The sequence below is a fragment of the Hippichthys cyanospilos genome, chromosome 18, assembly GCF_059441005.1.
Source record: "Hippichthys cyanospilos isolate Australia breed blue-spotted pipefish chromosome 18, RoL_Hcya_1.0, whole genome shotgun sequence".
NCBI lineage: Eukaryota > Metazoa > Chordata > Actinopteri > Syngnathiformes > Syngnathidae > Hippichthys > Hippichthys cyanospilos.
Genome location: NC_142386.1, coordinates 13,349,927 through 13,365,739, shown reverse-complemented (window position 1 = coordinate 13,365,739; position 15,813 = coordinate 13,349,927). Strand labels below are relative to the sequence as shown.

Sequence of the window (15,813 nt, the reverse complement as noted above, 5' to 3'; positions counted from 1 at the left end):
TTTTTTAATGTAAAACAGCCGAAAATAATTGTAAATAAATGGCAGGTGATGCTACTAAGGAATGGACGGGGGAGGAGGGGGGGGTGATAATCCCGCCCCTTACCCCTCCCCTCCCGCCACCGTAAACGTTATTTATGAATGCCTCGCCACTCGTGTGCACGTACAAATCTGCATCATTCTATTTTAAATAATCGGACAACACGGAGTATCGATCCTACCGGAAGGTGAACGCTTTCGCCTGTGCCACGCGTACACAGGCTGTAATCCATTGCGGTGGCTGCTTTTTGGATGCTGAGCTCAGCGGTGGCGGCGGCTGCGGGCTGTAGCTGTACGTTGGGCTTCCTTAATCACGCTGGGTCAATACGCCGACTGACCGGGGGCTGACCGAAGGTACCGGAGAAGGGACTGTCAGACGAAGTAAGCCTGTCATCCACCCAAACATCCATCCGTGAGTCCGCGAATGTGCGACGCGCACGCTTGTTTTGCGGTTCCGTCTGGGGTGAGAGGAGGGTGGTGCTGGTGATGGAGGGGAGGGGGAGCTAACAAGCCCGGCCATGTCCATCCCGCAGCATCCCGTCGTGTTGTCCTCCTGTCTCCAGCTACAATTCCCAACAGAATATGCGTCAAGTAACAGCAAAGGTGTCCATTGTGACTATTCGGGTGTGCTAGTTTACACACAAAAAGACAGAGCTCTCCAACGGCGGACGAGAGCATCTCCGTCGGATATTTACAGTTGCGGCTAACCGCTGCTAGCTTGGTGCGGGACTCGCTTGGCTTAGTTAGCGGCCGGTTTGGCTGCCTTGCTAGTCCCGCAGTGCAGCGGCCGACCGGGGCGTGTGTGGCAAGCAGCCGAAACCGGCGCGGAGAGCAGCTCGTCGGCTTGTTTTCTTGCAGTTTAGTGGGGGAATGTAACCCAGTGTCGACCTTGAAAGTTAGAACAGGATGACACGTTATTTATAGCTAGCGGACCGGGACTGCTCAGGTGTGTACATATGTGAGAACGAGCCAACGTTGTTTTGCACATTTAAAGAAGCGTCCCGGTTATGTATCGTCTGTCCCCGCGAAACGTTGTAGAAAAGGCTCAAAACGGCACAATCGCGTTTACGCCCCTCTTGAACGTCAATTGGCAAGATGCAACATCCTGCGTTGAAAACAATGGGAAGTGTTAGCATCGAGCCAGCTGCGGCGGCCTCAACGGGGCGGCCTCGTTTTATTTGCTATTCTCTATTAAATCTCAGCACACACAGTTTGACAACACCTGTGTTGGAGTCAGCGCTATACGCCACACTGATTTGACCTCATTTTATGTCAAAATGGCACAGAAAATCGGCCCCAAAGTTCTGAGGTTGGGGGTTCTATTCTCATTTGGACATTCTCTCAGTGCTTGTTGTGTCCACGCTCACACATTCCAAAAAACCCTAAGAAATTATCCATACAAGCACGAGGAAGAACAAGCAGACACTCAAGCGTGATGAAAACATTTTGACTGATTTGGAATAATTCACTACTACTACAAGTGAAATGAGAGACTTTAACTAGTAGAATCATGTGATTTCAGAAAAGTACATTTTCCAGTTATCAAATAGTGAAATAATAGTGAAAACATTTTGTTGTACAAATGCACCCGAGTCTACCTGTACATGCTAATATCAGACATGAGTGGAAGGCAGTAGAGTTCTAATCATACACCATACTCATTTTCATATTACACATACTGAAGTTAAAAAAAAATCACTATTAAGATAAAGTTGTTATACAAGTGTGCCATAGTTATTCAGTGTTCAGATATGTCATGTAGTAGTTTTATTAGTGTATGTAATGGAAGACAATAGTGGAGTAACATCCCTACTTTATATCTCAATTCATTTCACCACAGTCATACACAACACCTAAGTTAGACAGTAATTCTACTAGTGTACCCAAGTTGTTGTCGTAGTGCAGTGGTTCTCAATCGGGGTACAGGTAACCCTTAAGGTTCGCGAGACCTTAATGGTTTCTGCAGGTATCAGCAAATTTAGTTCCATGCTTTTAATCATCAAGACAGGAACAATTATTTTTTTTTTCAAATCAAGAGCAAATTAATTGGAACATTAAGTAACTTATTGCTAAATTTTGTTAAAGTGGCTCCTTCGCAAAGCGTCATGTGACAAATGCTTGTTTTCATTCCCACAGCCGAGCCCAAAATAAAAGTGATGGTGTATGATCTATCTTCCAGATATGCCTTGACAATTGTAGCTCCAAATTTTAATAAATCAGGACACAAATGGCAAGACGAGCCTTTTTTTTTTCTTTCAACCAAAAAACTTGGCAGTGTTTAGGGGTTACTTTGCTGAAAAATAATTCACCTGGGGTATATACCATATTTCTCCAAGTACAAATTGAGTTATTTTTTCCTCATTTTCATTGGGGGGGGGGGGGTATTCCACATATCTGTGAACATTCATTCAAATGCAAATTATGTAATACGTCATTTAAAAGGCTTAAAATGATTCTATATACTTTTAATTCAATATAGTATGTATTTGTTATAAAGCGTTTGCACAGAACATTGCAAAAAATGCACTTTCATCAAGCATTTTTTGGCAGACTATGGCGCATTATGAAAAGAAAAAGCCGGCTTGTTCGTGGACATGTGCTTGAAGCCGTCATGGATGTCGATAGGTGGGGGGAGAAACAGCGAAAGGCAACCTTCCACACTTTCATCTCATAACAGTGGTCACTTGGGTACAGAACATCCCAAGTAAGATGATCTGCAAATCATCTCTAAAAACCTCCATTTCAAACAAACTGGATGGATTTAAAGATTTAAAGACTACCCGCGAAAAAGTAACGAGGATGTTTGAACAATTGATGAGGAGAAAGGAGAGGACATCTGGGAGTCAAATGGAAAGAGCTATTTGGCATGTCATATATAGATGATGACTTTTAGGACTTAATATTCCGCTATGTCAAAAAAATAAAACATTGAAACTTCAAATCATTTTATTGCTGCAACATTCTGCACATTGTGTACATTGCCTTGCACAACAGTATGTTATTTGATAAATGATTAAGTAGGGCTGCACAATTAATCGAATTTAACGGCATTGTTTGCCACGATTAATGAATCCTCTGCGATTTTAACATCTAAAAAGCCAGCTACGCTACATGTCAAATCAAGCATAATTTCATCCTGCCATCACATGTTTGCATGACAAAAGCCTCTGCTCTTTTTCACCCTAATGTATTATTTACCTGTGTGAAATGGCGTTGAGTATCTCACCTGATTCCTAATAAATATAATGCTAGCTGTCAATTGAGAGCCATTTTGAAAAAGCTGTATAAAAGTTGGGAGTAAATTGGGTTTGAAATGACCAAAAATGTTAATTTTGACTGCTAATTGATTACAATTTGCTTAAAAGTAAAAAATGTGCTTCATTCTAAGTAGGCTTCGTTTTTTTTTTTTTCATTGATTTGCACTCATCAAGTTTGTTACCTGTGTTATCCTGTGTGTCATTTGTTTTAAATATTTATTTATTTTTGTTTATTATTATTATTTGTAAGTATTAAGCCTTGATTAGGGTTAGGTTGTTTTAAAAAAAAACATTGGCCATAATCATGCAGCCCTACGACAAAGAAATGTCTCTAAAAGTACCATATTTTCGTCATTTTAATAACACACACCCTGTGTTACAATTGGACAGCCATGACCTATATATAACCACTAAAATCTGGTAGAATTCTAATCGGGTTTTTGTAAAATTCACCTAATTTGAAGTAAAAATGGGGGGTTGACTTATAATCGAGGTAGACTTGTACTCGGAGAAATACGGTAATTGGAAAAAATAAAAGAGAACCACTGCACCGTGGTGTATTTTGAACACTTGAATTAACTTGGCTTCTTCAACCACTGCAGGCAGGTTTTCAAGGTGGCGGTTGGACTAGACTCAGTCATGCTGTCATTGTGAGGGTGGGTGGGGCTACCTGGCCCAGAGGTGAAAGGAGGAGGAGTCTGCAGCTACTAGCCCCTCCTGTAGAAGTGACAAGAGACACACAAGTGGGTGTGACTCACACCTTCCACCTCTCCATCCTCCTCCCCCGCCACCATGACGTGGTCGCTTTGCTGGTGGAGAACGTGAGGAAGTCTGGAAGGCGACCCTGCTCAGCCGGGGGACTCGGACTTGGTGAGTGGCAGAGGGGATCACTGAAACGCTGCAAGTACTTACCCACAAGTATTTTCCAACACAAAACGTGTATTAATTCTTGTTTTGTCTGTGTGTGTGTGTATGTGTGTCGTAGTCCCTGCTGGACCCGAAAACCCTCGCAGAGTGCAGGCCCCCAGATGGCTTGATGCCTGGTGAGTCCCCTGAGAAGAATAAAACTTCCTAATTCCCCAAAGGATGTGAATATTGGAAAGTGGTATTACCGCCACTTCATTTTATTGTTATAATAAACATTTCTTTAAAAATAAAGATAGGTGAATACAGTGATCCCTTCTACTTCACGGCCTCAGATATCGCAGTCTCAGTACTTTGCGGGTTTTTCCACGAAAAATTAAAAATATTTCAAAATAAAAAATAATTGAAAAAATGCGCAAAAATCGAAAAAAATGAAAAAAGCAAAAAAGTACATTATAGAGTAGTGTATTCATCAAATAACTAAGTAATATTAGTTAATAACTATGTTAAAAATTCTTCAAGCGTTAGAGTTTGTGACATTTTTTTATCTTATTTTAAAATGCATGCATTTAATTTGTCGGGTCGCGTTGCATTTCCGTTTCCTGTTTTACGTTCTCTGTGAGTCATTTGGCTCGTTACGGTGACGTAGTGAATGACAACGTAAGCTCATATTTATAGTTTGTTATCATTTATGTTGATAACGCACGCTACTGCCTATCTTTAGTAAGCGATGAGTGTTTATTCTGTTTATGTGTTCGTTTGTGTAGAGGTTGCACTTTATAGTTAGTAGTTGTTGTTAGTTGTTGCTAATGTCGGCTAAAAATACAGTACATTCATAGATTAAAGTTCGGCGAGTGTTTATATGTTAGTTGACTGACTTTTAGATTGTTGTTGATTTATTATTCAACAGATACTACATGATACACCATACATGAGCCAAAATAAATGTGAAGTTCAACGTGATGACTTGCGTACTCTTTCACCTGAGTCTTGGTGCAGATAACCAGTCCTGAGAACAAATTCTCAACAAACGAAGTAATAATGTAATGTTAAATCATAGGAGAAAGGAAATAAAACACGCAAACAATACAAAAAAAAAAAAAAAGGATTGTTTATGGTTACTGCAGCTATATTGGGGCGTACATAGAAATCTAAGGACGGATACCCTACTTCGCGGGTTTCAGACTTCGCAGGGGGGTTGACACCCCCCATTAACCGCGAAATAGGGGGAATCACTGTAATTCAGTAAAACATACTGTAGGGTCATAAAAATATATATTTTATATTCAGGAGGCTATTTAATGTTATTATGCCAACAACCCAGTCTTACAGAATGGTTCGATCCACCATGCCACCGAGCATCCATTGCTAGTCTTAAAAACTTTATTCTAAATAATGATTCCTTTTTTGAGAATAGTTCTTTACCATGGTCCCAAAGGAGGTATGTTGAGCATATTTTTACGTGCACAAATAAAATAAACCGTAATAAAATTCTAGTAAACTAATAATAAAATAAAATATTTCCTTCTGTTTGTTTTTAATTTCCAATTAGATCAAGAGCGACAATAATAAGTCCTCGTATAATGCAGGTACTGACATGTTTCGGCATTTTCTTTCGCCTTCTTCAGCGTGTCAGTGGAAGGTGAAAGAAAACGCTGAAACATGTCAGGTAAAAACCTCGTAGAGATTTATTTATTTATTTTTTTTTTACTTTTGAATTTTAAAGTTTTTAAGCCTTACCACACGGTCTGAGAAAGAAGAAAACAACAATGGATTATCCTTTAACAGTTCATTCATTTCTGCTTTGTTTGGCTTGATCCTTGTTTTTCGCCACTGCCTCTGGCCGCTGTTTATTACATTTTGTAGTGCGGAAGGACGGTGTGGTTTGAGTTGAAAGCAGTCACTGTCGGTGACACACACATTGTTCTGTCTCTGTGAAATCTGTCTCACGAGTGTCTGTAAGTTGTACCTTCTTTGTAGGAATGTTGTCATTTATGATCATTTTCCCCAAATTAGTTAGGTTGTTGATCAAACGACTTGTGACTGTGGATAACATGCTAGCTAATGTAAGTTATCTTCAGCATGTTATGTAGTGCTGCCTTGTATGTGATTAGCTCGTTAGCATTTTTGTTTGTGCCAGCGATTTCCCTTTGGTATATGTTAGCGTATGCAAAGGTTTTCATTGATATGTACTCATTTGCATCTAATTAACGTTTTGTATTGAAACAAATAGTATTTGTAATTCAGTTACATGAGTGATTTAATCAATGTAATTTGTGTATTTTGAGTCTGCAGCCTCAAAAGTATTTTCAAGACTCAGGCAAGCTGAGGCCTCTCATTAGTTATTAGTGGTGATCTTAATTTATATTCGAACCCCCCTCCCAGGCCTAGTTATTTTTCTTTTCTGTGGAATATAAATCCATTTTAATAAGAGGTCACAAAAAGCTTCAAATTCAAACAGCGGCAAAAACATTATGAGATATATACATGTATTGAATTTGAATTTGTTTCCAAACTTTTGTTTGTAAATGATGTGTCTGTGTGTTCTCAGAGAGCAGCTACTGGCAGCCCTGCCCTCCCTCTAAATCCAGCCTGCAGGGGGGGTTGCTGAGCTCAAGTTTCCCTCCCGGCCCCGTCCCCCTCGTGCCGCCCGATGCCCACCTTCAGGAGGGGGGTGACCCCCTGGACGCCCCCACCTCTCAGTCGCAGCAGCACCGGCCTCTGGCACCCAGCACCTCGGCGTCCGAGCTCTCCCTTCTCGGGGCGGCGGCGCCATCCGGCCCCGCCCCGCCTCCCCCTCCTCCCCCACCACCCAAACGCCACTGCCGCTCTCTGTCGGTCCCGGAGGACCTGTCTCGCTGTCGTTACACCTGGCGGCCCAGCGCCTCGCGGGTCTGGACTCCCGTCAGTCGCCAGCAGTGCCATGGAGGAGTGGGCGGCGCCGGGGCGGCTGGCGTACCGGTGGGGGCCGGCACCTGTCCGCTGCGTGCACCAAGCTCCTCCCTGAATTCTTCCTTGCACTCGTCATCCAGTCCCACTTTCTTCAGCCTGGCGCTTTCTCCCGACTCTCCGTTGCCCTGGAATTTCCCCTGGGATCCCAGCGAGGCAGCGGCAGGGGGCGGAGCCTGTTGCTGTTTCTTCCCCTCGCCCTCCTCCTGCTCCTCGTCTCCCTCGCCGCTCCACCCGCCGCCGCCTCCCCAGCGGCGTTTCTCCCTCTCGCCCGTGCTCATCAGAGACTCGGCAGCCGCGGCCTTCCTGCCTCCGCCTCCCGCGCTCAGTCAAGCGGTGGCGCCTCCGCCGGGCAGGGTGGCGGCGGGGGCCCCGGTGCCTGCCTCGCCCTCCTCGGCATGCAGCACGCCCACATCCCTGCGCCGCAGCCTGCCTCCGCAGCTGCCGCGGTGCCACTCGCAGCCCTGTGACCTGCTGCTTCTCAAGCCCGGGCTGAAGAGGCGCCGTGACCCCGACCGACCCTGCGCCCGACCTGTCCTCGACTTCACCAAGATGACCCAGGTACAAGTCCCGCAACAATACCATGATCGTGTGGAAGCGTGATGCTGCCTATGTGGATTCCAACATGTTTGACTGGCAAGATCATTTGAACAAACTTGTAGGCTAAATCAGGGGCATGGTGGCCATCAGGTATTTTGGGACAATTAAAAGATTTTTCCTTAACAGCCATTGTGGCCGCAAACTGCGAATTAATAATAATGAAGTAAAAATTACTTCATTTTCCAAAATAATGTTGACCAAATGCTTTAAAAACTAGCATTTTTTTCCCCATGTTGGCATGGGGTATTGTCTTGTGCATACTGATGGCATTATGGGAAAATTTCACACTCTAATAATAATAACAAAAATAACACAAAAAAGAATAATAATACGCAGTCTTTACTTAATTTTCCATGATTTCAGTATAATGTTGACCAAATTTTTTCCCATATTGGCATGGGGTTTTGTCTTGTGCATATCACATGGCGTTATGGGAAAATTACACACATTAATAATAATAATACCCTGTGATATATATATATATATATATATATATATATATATATATATATATATATATATATATATATGTGTGTATGCATTTTTTTTTACTTAATTTTCAAACATATTTGATATAATGGTTAAAAATAGCATTTTTTATACCCCATGGCTCCACACTTCCATAAAATTGTGATATGAATGTTATTCTTTAAGTTCCTCTTCTAATGTTTTATTTTCAAGCAGTAAATTAATCTGCATGACATTAAACTATTCAGATGTGCTAATACTGTTCATCAATGTTTTAGCCTTAATTATGAATTCAAGCTTATACTAAAATCCTTTGTTTTTGCCTCATCTCGCAGACCCGTAGCATGGACCCGCAGTATTTGGAGCGCGGTGGCAGGCTGGCCTGCGGCGGCGACTTCTTCATCGGCATGGAGTCGTTTATGGGCGACTTCCGGGGCTCGTGCTCGCCGGCCGAGTGTCTGGGCAGGTCCAGCATCGGCCCGCTGAGCGAAAGCGACGAGGAGTGCCGCGAGGACGATGACGACGGCGAGGAAGACGAGGATGCGGACGAGCGCGAGGCGGCGCAGCAGCAGGCCGTCTTCGAGAGGGATTGTACAGAACTGGACTTGAATTTAATCGAAGAAAACTGATGTGTTTGTAAATGGAAGGTTGGCCTTGGTTTTTCATATTATTTTTGGATTGGATTTCTTTTATTTTTAAATTAGAACAGTGCCACTAATTAGCAAGGCTCTTAGAAACACCTCTAATTGGACCAGTTGGGCTTAATTGAAGCTGCTGAACAACGACAGTAATGATGTGACTACTTGCAGCAGACCACTCACTCCCCCGACGTGTCGCCGCGTCCTCATGCAATATCGCCGGCGTCCGTCACACTTGCTACGTACCGAAAGAGCAGCTATCCGCTGTTCTTGAAGGCTCAGCTCAGACAAATTAGGCTGCGGAGCAGAAAATAATATGATGCAATTGAGTTCATTCATATTGTTAGTCAGGAAATTAAAGAAAATGTCTGCGGCCCTCTACAAATATACCATTTGAGTGAGAAATACGTTTTGGACCAACCTGTGAGGCGTAACAATCCAGAGGTGGGCAGTTTGTCAGCTGACGAACCGCTGAATGCCAAAAACATTTTAAAAGCAAACAGAACAGCAGGTTTGGTTGTAATCTGGTCCGTTGTTGTAATCGTCACCACCTGTGTCACCTGTTGTCGTCGGTAATGGTTTTGTCGCTTCACCCAATTACATCTTCCAAAATTTCGAGAAATCTTTAAACCGCTATATACTTGGAAGTGTAAATATAGTCTAAATAGGCAGCAAGCATACGCAAATGCTCCCAGGAATATGTCAGCACGATTGCATTAGTAAGCAGCAGTTATTATTAAGAAAGAAAGTGTCCTTAACTTAATGCACTGAGCACCGTTTTCTCAGTTTATGTAAAAAAAATAGCCAGCGTGGCTGGTATTTCAATGTCTGTTCTGCGTTTCAGTCATGGTTTCATTCATTGAAATTCATACTGTAAATAATCTTGCCCGACGAGTTCATTTTACTGTCTTAAAGTAAAAAGCAATCTTTAGAATTAGGTATTAAGAGATGTTTGTGTTATTTCCCTTTTTAAATAGGATTTTATTGCATAGTTGAGTAGAGCATTCTGGGATGCCTTTCCAAAAAGGTGACATCATTCTAGTAACCATTGGGCACATCGCAAAGAGACAATCTCACTCTGATTGATTTAGCCAGGAAATCCAAGTTACACAGTAAGAAAAAAAAACAAAAACATGGCATTTTCTAGTAACTTAAACTCAGCAAAACATTGCCTTTTAGCTGTAGCGTATGTGACAGATGTTTATCACGTGACAATTTTGTTTCATTAACATAAAATTGGTTCTGAAAAATCTCTTTGGAGAGATAGGTCAGCCCAAATCACAACAGTGTGCGTATGCTCTCTAACGGTCATAATTATTTATTGCAGTCTAGTACCTAGGGAGCACACATAAAACGTTAGTAAAAAGTTAGGAGAATTGAAGTTAAAACTGTAAAGTTAAGCTTTTGCCTTTTGTTTAAGGCCAAGTTGTAGATAGCACTGTTTAATTGTGTTTTTTTTTCAGAGGTTTTATTATTTGTGTTTTGTAGCAGGACAATGGAGGTTAACCATAATCCCCCAAATATAGGAAGCACCTGTATGTAGAACGCACCCCTAATTTAAGGGTCGAATTCTAATATTTTCTATGTTATCATATATAGGACGCACCAATAGTTTGGCGATAACGATAAAACACGGAAAACAGCACAAAATATCAGAAGGAATTGGAATCAGTTGAAATGCACACGTTCATCTTCATTGACTAAAGTACCACTAAGAGCTGAACAACGAAAAACGGTAAAACAGGAAATAAAATTACACCGCGGCCTTCCAGAATAAAAGTGCACATTTCACAATAAGTAAACATTAGAACTGAAGCATTTAGAAAATCTCATCTTTGTGTAATTTCATATTTTCTTGTTTTTACATCTGTAAATAAGATAATTGTCATAAATCAGTATTTATGTACCTTCTCCCTTACACAGTTTCTGGATACAGTCATTCACATCAAACTTTCTGGCACCCTTGCGTTTGCCAACCTGCTATAATAATATTTTTTTCTTGAAAGCTCCCGTAATGTCCCTGGACTCGGGCTTTGGTTCAGTCTGCTCGCTTCTTTTATTGAAAAAAATTGCAGTAACATCCTCGGCAAAAAGCTGCTGTTAGCCCCAAAACACCCACTGGCTGCTAACAGTCTGTCCCATTACCGTAATTACTGTAAGAATGTGTCCATAATAGAGATGCAAATGTCATAACTTACAGATGCAATCTTCCTCGAGTGTCTTTGAGTAAAAAAAAAAAAAAAAATTCTAATCGAGTTACAGTTTATTGAATGTTCGTTTGGCCCTCAATTTTGGCGGGGAAAAAACTGCGTCCTATATTTTAAAGAGGTGAAGGAAGGGGGCGCAGGGGCACAGACAACCAACGTACTGGCAAAAAAAATGTAATATGCCGATCTCTGATCGAAAAAATCTGCAGTGTAGAAACAATTATGTGGAAAAAAGGTTTAAGCAATAATGGTTCATGCAATGGATATTTGAAAGACAATGGCAGTTATATCATTAGAATTTTCACATCAGGCATATATTCTTTATCCTCTGTGAAAAATATACATTACTGCAGCCTACCAACACCATTTAAAACTCAGCTGGTTGAAACAAATGAATGGCATTTCTATGAATTTTGATCAAGCAAAATGATTTAAGATATGAGTGCTTTGCGTTACAAGCATTCTCATGGAACAAATTAAAGATGGAAAAAGCTTTTCTTGAGACCTCCATAACCCCTTTACAAAGAGACAAAATTATAAAGGGATCACATAGTAGGTATGCAGCAGTTTAATCACTATATATAGTTTGAATCGGCCACTTTCGTGTCTCCCAGTATTTTCGGAACCATTAAATCACAAAAAAAGCCTTATGAAAAGGAAAGATTCACTGTATGTTAACACATAGTGACTTATATGCCTACAAAACACAAAAATAATGAAAATATGAACTTTAACTGAGCCCATGAAATCTTTGTTCTGTGCCCTTTACATACAAAATCAAATCACTGCATTATATCCGTTGAGAAGTTGAGAACAAATTTATTTTCATGGTTTAACAGTGTGGTTTTCAAACATGTTTTCAACAAAAAGCCTATTTAATTAATAATTAGCTCTTCAAGTTTGCAAATGTTTGACGAGATGTTTTAATTGTTGCCTTAAAATACACTTAATATTCGGATGAGCCACTGTCCCAACATGCACAGTTTCAACATTAACTTTAAATATAAAAAAATAAGCATTTAATAATAATTATTAGAACAAATGTATTGCGCACAATGTACTGCATATGATGCTTTCCCATGCACATTCACATTCATTTACAATGAAGCATCTGAAAGGTTTTTGCGACACTATTACAAGCAGAAGTGATTTGCACTTTGTTTGTCTAAACTGAGCCTCTCATTCAATTAATTCATGGAAAATCATATTTTGCTCAAACGTGGAAGAGGAAACTAATCTGATGTTGACCCATATACTGTAAGTGTGGCGATGCATTCAGGTGCACCCCATGTTGCTTTGGAGTCATCCTGTTTAGCCCAAGTAGTCACTGAAGCTGTTGTTTACCTGAGTGGTTCATACTTTCCCATCACCTTCACCGAGTGTAACTAATGATCAATGGCACTATGAAAAGGTTTATTATGAAGATGAGTTGTTGGAAATTCCTTTTGTTTGACTGTATCTGAGAGCTTCTAGATCACGGGTGTCAAACTCAAGGCCCAAGGGCCAGATCCGGCCCGCCGCATCATTTTATGCGGCCCGCCAAATGCTGATTTAAATTTTTGGCTAAAATACCAAATTGTCTTCAACTTCTCAATATTTGTGGAGGTAAAAAAAAGCAAGCATTTTATTATTTCCAATCTCTCTTTTGAACAGTTTTTGCCGACCTCTCTAAACTCTAAATGCATGACGAACTTAAAAATGTATTTGACTTTACAGTTATTCCGGCCCTCTGATAAAAACTATAACTGCAATGTGGCCCTCGATAGAAATGAGTCTGACATCCCTGTTCTAGATTTTCACATCTGGGGAAGTACTGTAATGCGGTGCGCACAGCATTCCGTCACGCATACGAAAGGCCCGCCCACCTCGGCCGATATCACCCCTTGTGTCCAATTGCCCGACATGAGCCTTAATGAAACATTCTACAAATCAAAATGTGAGAGGAAAAAGGAGAAAAGGAAGTGTGTTTGAATAGCTGTCCAAATTTTCAATTTCATTTCCGATGTTTTCTTGTTTTCGTCATATTTCTCATTGATCGTATGATAGGTCAACAATGCCAAAATGGGAAGCTTGAGCACGAAGGACAATGAGCGATTGTGATCAAGTTAGAAGAGAGACTCGTCTTTTAATATTATTATTATTATGATTATTATTGTTGTTGTATGTGATTTAAAAAAAATGACAACATGGCAGTTTGAGAAGCAGTTTCTGAATAAATTATTGAGAATTATTTTACAATGAACATGTGTGCTGTGTTTATTGTCATCAGGAATGGTGGGAGAAAATTGGTTTATTTATAAGAGGGGTACCACATTTTTAAAAAACTCTTGAGCAATTACCAATACCACTTGTACGTTTGATGCGTCCCCCATCCATCCATCCATCCATCCATTATCATTAGCAGCTTATCCGGCAGCATCAGGTACTAGGCGGGGGACATCCAGGACTGGTTGCCAACCAATTGCATGGCACACAGAGACAAACAGCCATTCATGCACGCAATCATACCTAAGGATAATTTAGAGTGTCCAATACACCTGCCATGCATATGTTTGGAATATGGGAGAAAGCCGGAGTGCCCAAAGAGAACTCACACAGGCACAGGGAGAACATGCAAACTCCACACAGGAAGTTCAGAACTGGAAGCGATGCTATTTGCATTTATATGTCAAGAACTGAACATGGAGTAGGACGTGCTAACCAGTCTGTCACCATGCCGCCCGACAGATTATTTTTAAAAAGGTATATCCCATTTTTAAGAATATATCACAAGATATATTCCATGGCCCATATCCCAAGATAAAACCCCTAGCGAAAAGTGAAGAAAGGAGGTAGGACACTATGTGATTTGGTTGACTGGTTGCCTCACCACTCTTGTCCAAGCTTTTGACTGTTGAAGACAGTACTTCCAGTAGCTATCTCCGAGTGAATCTCACACATGAATGACAACACGTAGATGAAGGAGTGCAGTGAGTACGTTTGAAGCTTTGAGAAGCTTACAAATGCTATTGTATTAAATTGGAATTTCAAATGTTAACACTGATTTCCACTTTTCATGTTTGGTCAGCGACAGGCTCCACTCTTGGTCAATGTACCTGCATACTCTTTTGCAGACCACTAAGCTGTTCTGTTAAAATGTGTCTATGAAGCTTCAAATAAAAGAAACTTAAAAGGACAATTAGTTTTTTCCAGGCTATTTTACAAATTATTACCAAAATCCTATTAATAGTAACAGTATGTTATAAGGATACACAGAGTGCTGCAATGAATTGTGGCAGTCAATCATAACACACAAACTTTAATTTTTAAAATTCTATTCATTTTTATATAGTTCCTACATTTCCAAAAAGCACAAGAACATATTCCCAAACAATCAAAAACACTTTTGTTGTGCTAATGAGACCAACGTTTAAAAATAACTTGCCGGTGCCGAAAAGAATGATCTCAAAGGCATCATCCGTCATGGTTGTAAATAGAATGTGACTCAATATCAGTGAATCATAGTTGCTCCCGAAAACATCAGAACAAGAAAGCTTGCTACAAAGTGTGTTTTGTCCATCAGATCATTCGGGTTTCACTGTCAGTTCTCTGCAGACGAGAGGCCGTTGACCTCGGAGGACTGTGTGGAGGAGGGTTCGGAGGACGGTGCAATGGCAGGCGCATTGGCAACATTGATGGCCACCAACCGCTCCTTCCCATCCTCAACAGGTTTCTCTCGCGGCGCCTGGATCTGCAGCCGCCCCCCCACCAGCGAGCAGGTGACCGTCTCTGGGTCAACGCCGTCCGGCAGGTCCAACTCCTGCCTGAACTCCTGACACCTGTACGAGAAGGAACCCTTGCCGTCCTCCTGCTTTTTCTCCGTCTTGCCGCTCACCCTCAGCTTACGGCCCACCTGCTTAACAGTCAGCTCCTCAGGGGAAAACTCCTGGGTGTCCAGGCAGAGCGCGAAGTTTCCTCCCTCGGGCTTCAACTGGTGGAACGCAATGGGCTTGAAGGTAGCCGTCGGCGCCGTGTGGTCGATCTCCTCGAAGATCTTCTGGTGAAGCCTTTCCATGTACTCCATGTTCTGCCTCATCTCCTGCATGTGGCGCAGCATCTCCTGTTCCAAGTGGTAGAAGAGAGGTCTAGTCTCGGGCCACAGGCTGCGGATGGGCCAGTGAAGGTCCATGAAGGGCCTCAGGGCGGCGGATGGCTGGAAGACGCTGGGGCACAACATCCTGTTTCCTCTTGCTTCTTGATCCTCGCAGCTTGGGGTCTGGAGTGTCTGATGTTGGAACGGCCCTACCGCTTATATCCCCTAGCCCGAAAGTTCCAGCAGCATTCCTTGGTGTGTGTGTGTGTGTGTGTGCGTGTCAGAGTCTAAATGCAGCACAGACGGCTGCCGCATGCCAAAACGTTGCTGCTTTGTTCTATTTCTGAGGCAGGACTCCGTCATAGGCTTTATAAAGTTGCAGTGGTTGGGAGTAATGAAGTATTTTAAATATTGATTGCAAGTATTTTTTTTAGGCTCACGGTGATTGTGTCTCAAATCTTTTTTCCCATTAAACTGAACGGAAATGACGTTTGTCCATTCCAACCTTCCCCCAAAACAGTGCTCCTCAAATAGTGGGACGGGCCCTACTGAATTTTTTTTTTTCTCTTTTGGACTAAGCTGTAACCTGTAAAAACTCATTACAAAATCATAATAATAAAAAATCATTAACAGTTGTTGAAAGTTGATTTATATTGCTTTTTTTTAAAGGGATAGTGTGAAAAATGTAGTTTTTCATCACGGACAGCAGAAGGCGCTGCAGG

At 41.6% G+C, this 15,813-nt stretch overlaps 2 protein-coding genes across 4 annotated transcripts; one reads left to right on the top strand and one right to left on the bottom strand.

The window, feature by feature from the left end:
- Positions 1-149: 149 nt before the first annotated feature.
- Positions 150-13,261, top strand: fam53c (family with sequence similarity 53 member C). Of its 3 annotated transcripts, none has more exons than XM_088441614.1 (5): positions 150-417; positions 3,896-4,163; positions 4,279-4,336; positions 6,709-7,667; positions 8,510-13,261. In XM_088441614.1, the coding sequence occupies exons 3-5, from the start codon at positions 4,330-4,332 to the stop codon at positions 8,801-8,803; spliced, it is 1,260 nt and encodes a 419-aa protein (XP_088297740.1). In that variant the 5' UTR covers positions 150-417; positions 3,896-4,163; positions 4,279-4,329; the 3' UTR covers positions 8,804-13,261. The 3 variants fall into 3 exon arrangements, with proteins under 3 accessions (XP_088297740.1, XP_088297742.1, XP_088297741.1); XM_088441616.1 differs by having other exon boundaries at positions 150-639; XM_088441615.1 differs by having other exon boundaries at positions 150-982.
- Positions 13,262-14,330: 1,069 nt separating this feature from the next.
- On the bottom strand, positions 14,331-15,294 carry hspb9l (heat shock protein, alpha-crystallin-related, b9-like). Its single transcript, XM_088441047.1, has one exon. The coding sequence runs from the start codon at positions 15,233-15,235 to the stop codon at positions 14,600-14,602; it is 636 nt and encodes a 211-aa protein (XP_088297173.1). The 5' UTR covers positions 15,236-15,294; the 3' UTR covers positions 14,331-14,599.
- Between the last annotated feature and the right edge of the window lie 519 nt (positions 15,295-15,813).

What these genes read in the sequence shown, in the direction of transcription:
- fam53c (XM_088441614.1), top strand. An exon ending in ACTTCACCAAGATGACCCAG is followed by an intron (nt 7,668 to 8,509) that starts GTACAAGTCCCG and finishes CTCATCTCGCAG; the next exon opens with ACCCGTAGCATGGACCCGCA.
- hspb9l (XM_088441047.1), bottom strand. Translation starts at nt 15,235, where the DNA reads ATGTTGTGCCCCAGCGTCTTCCAGCCATCCGCCGCCCTGAGGCCCTTC.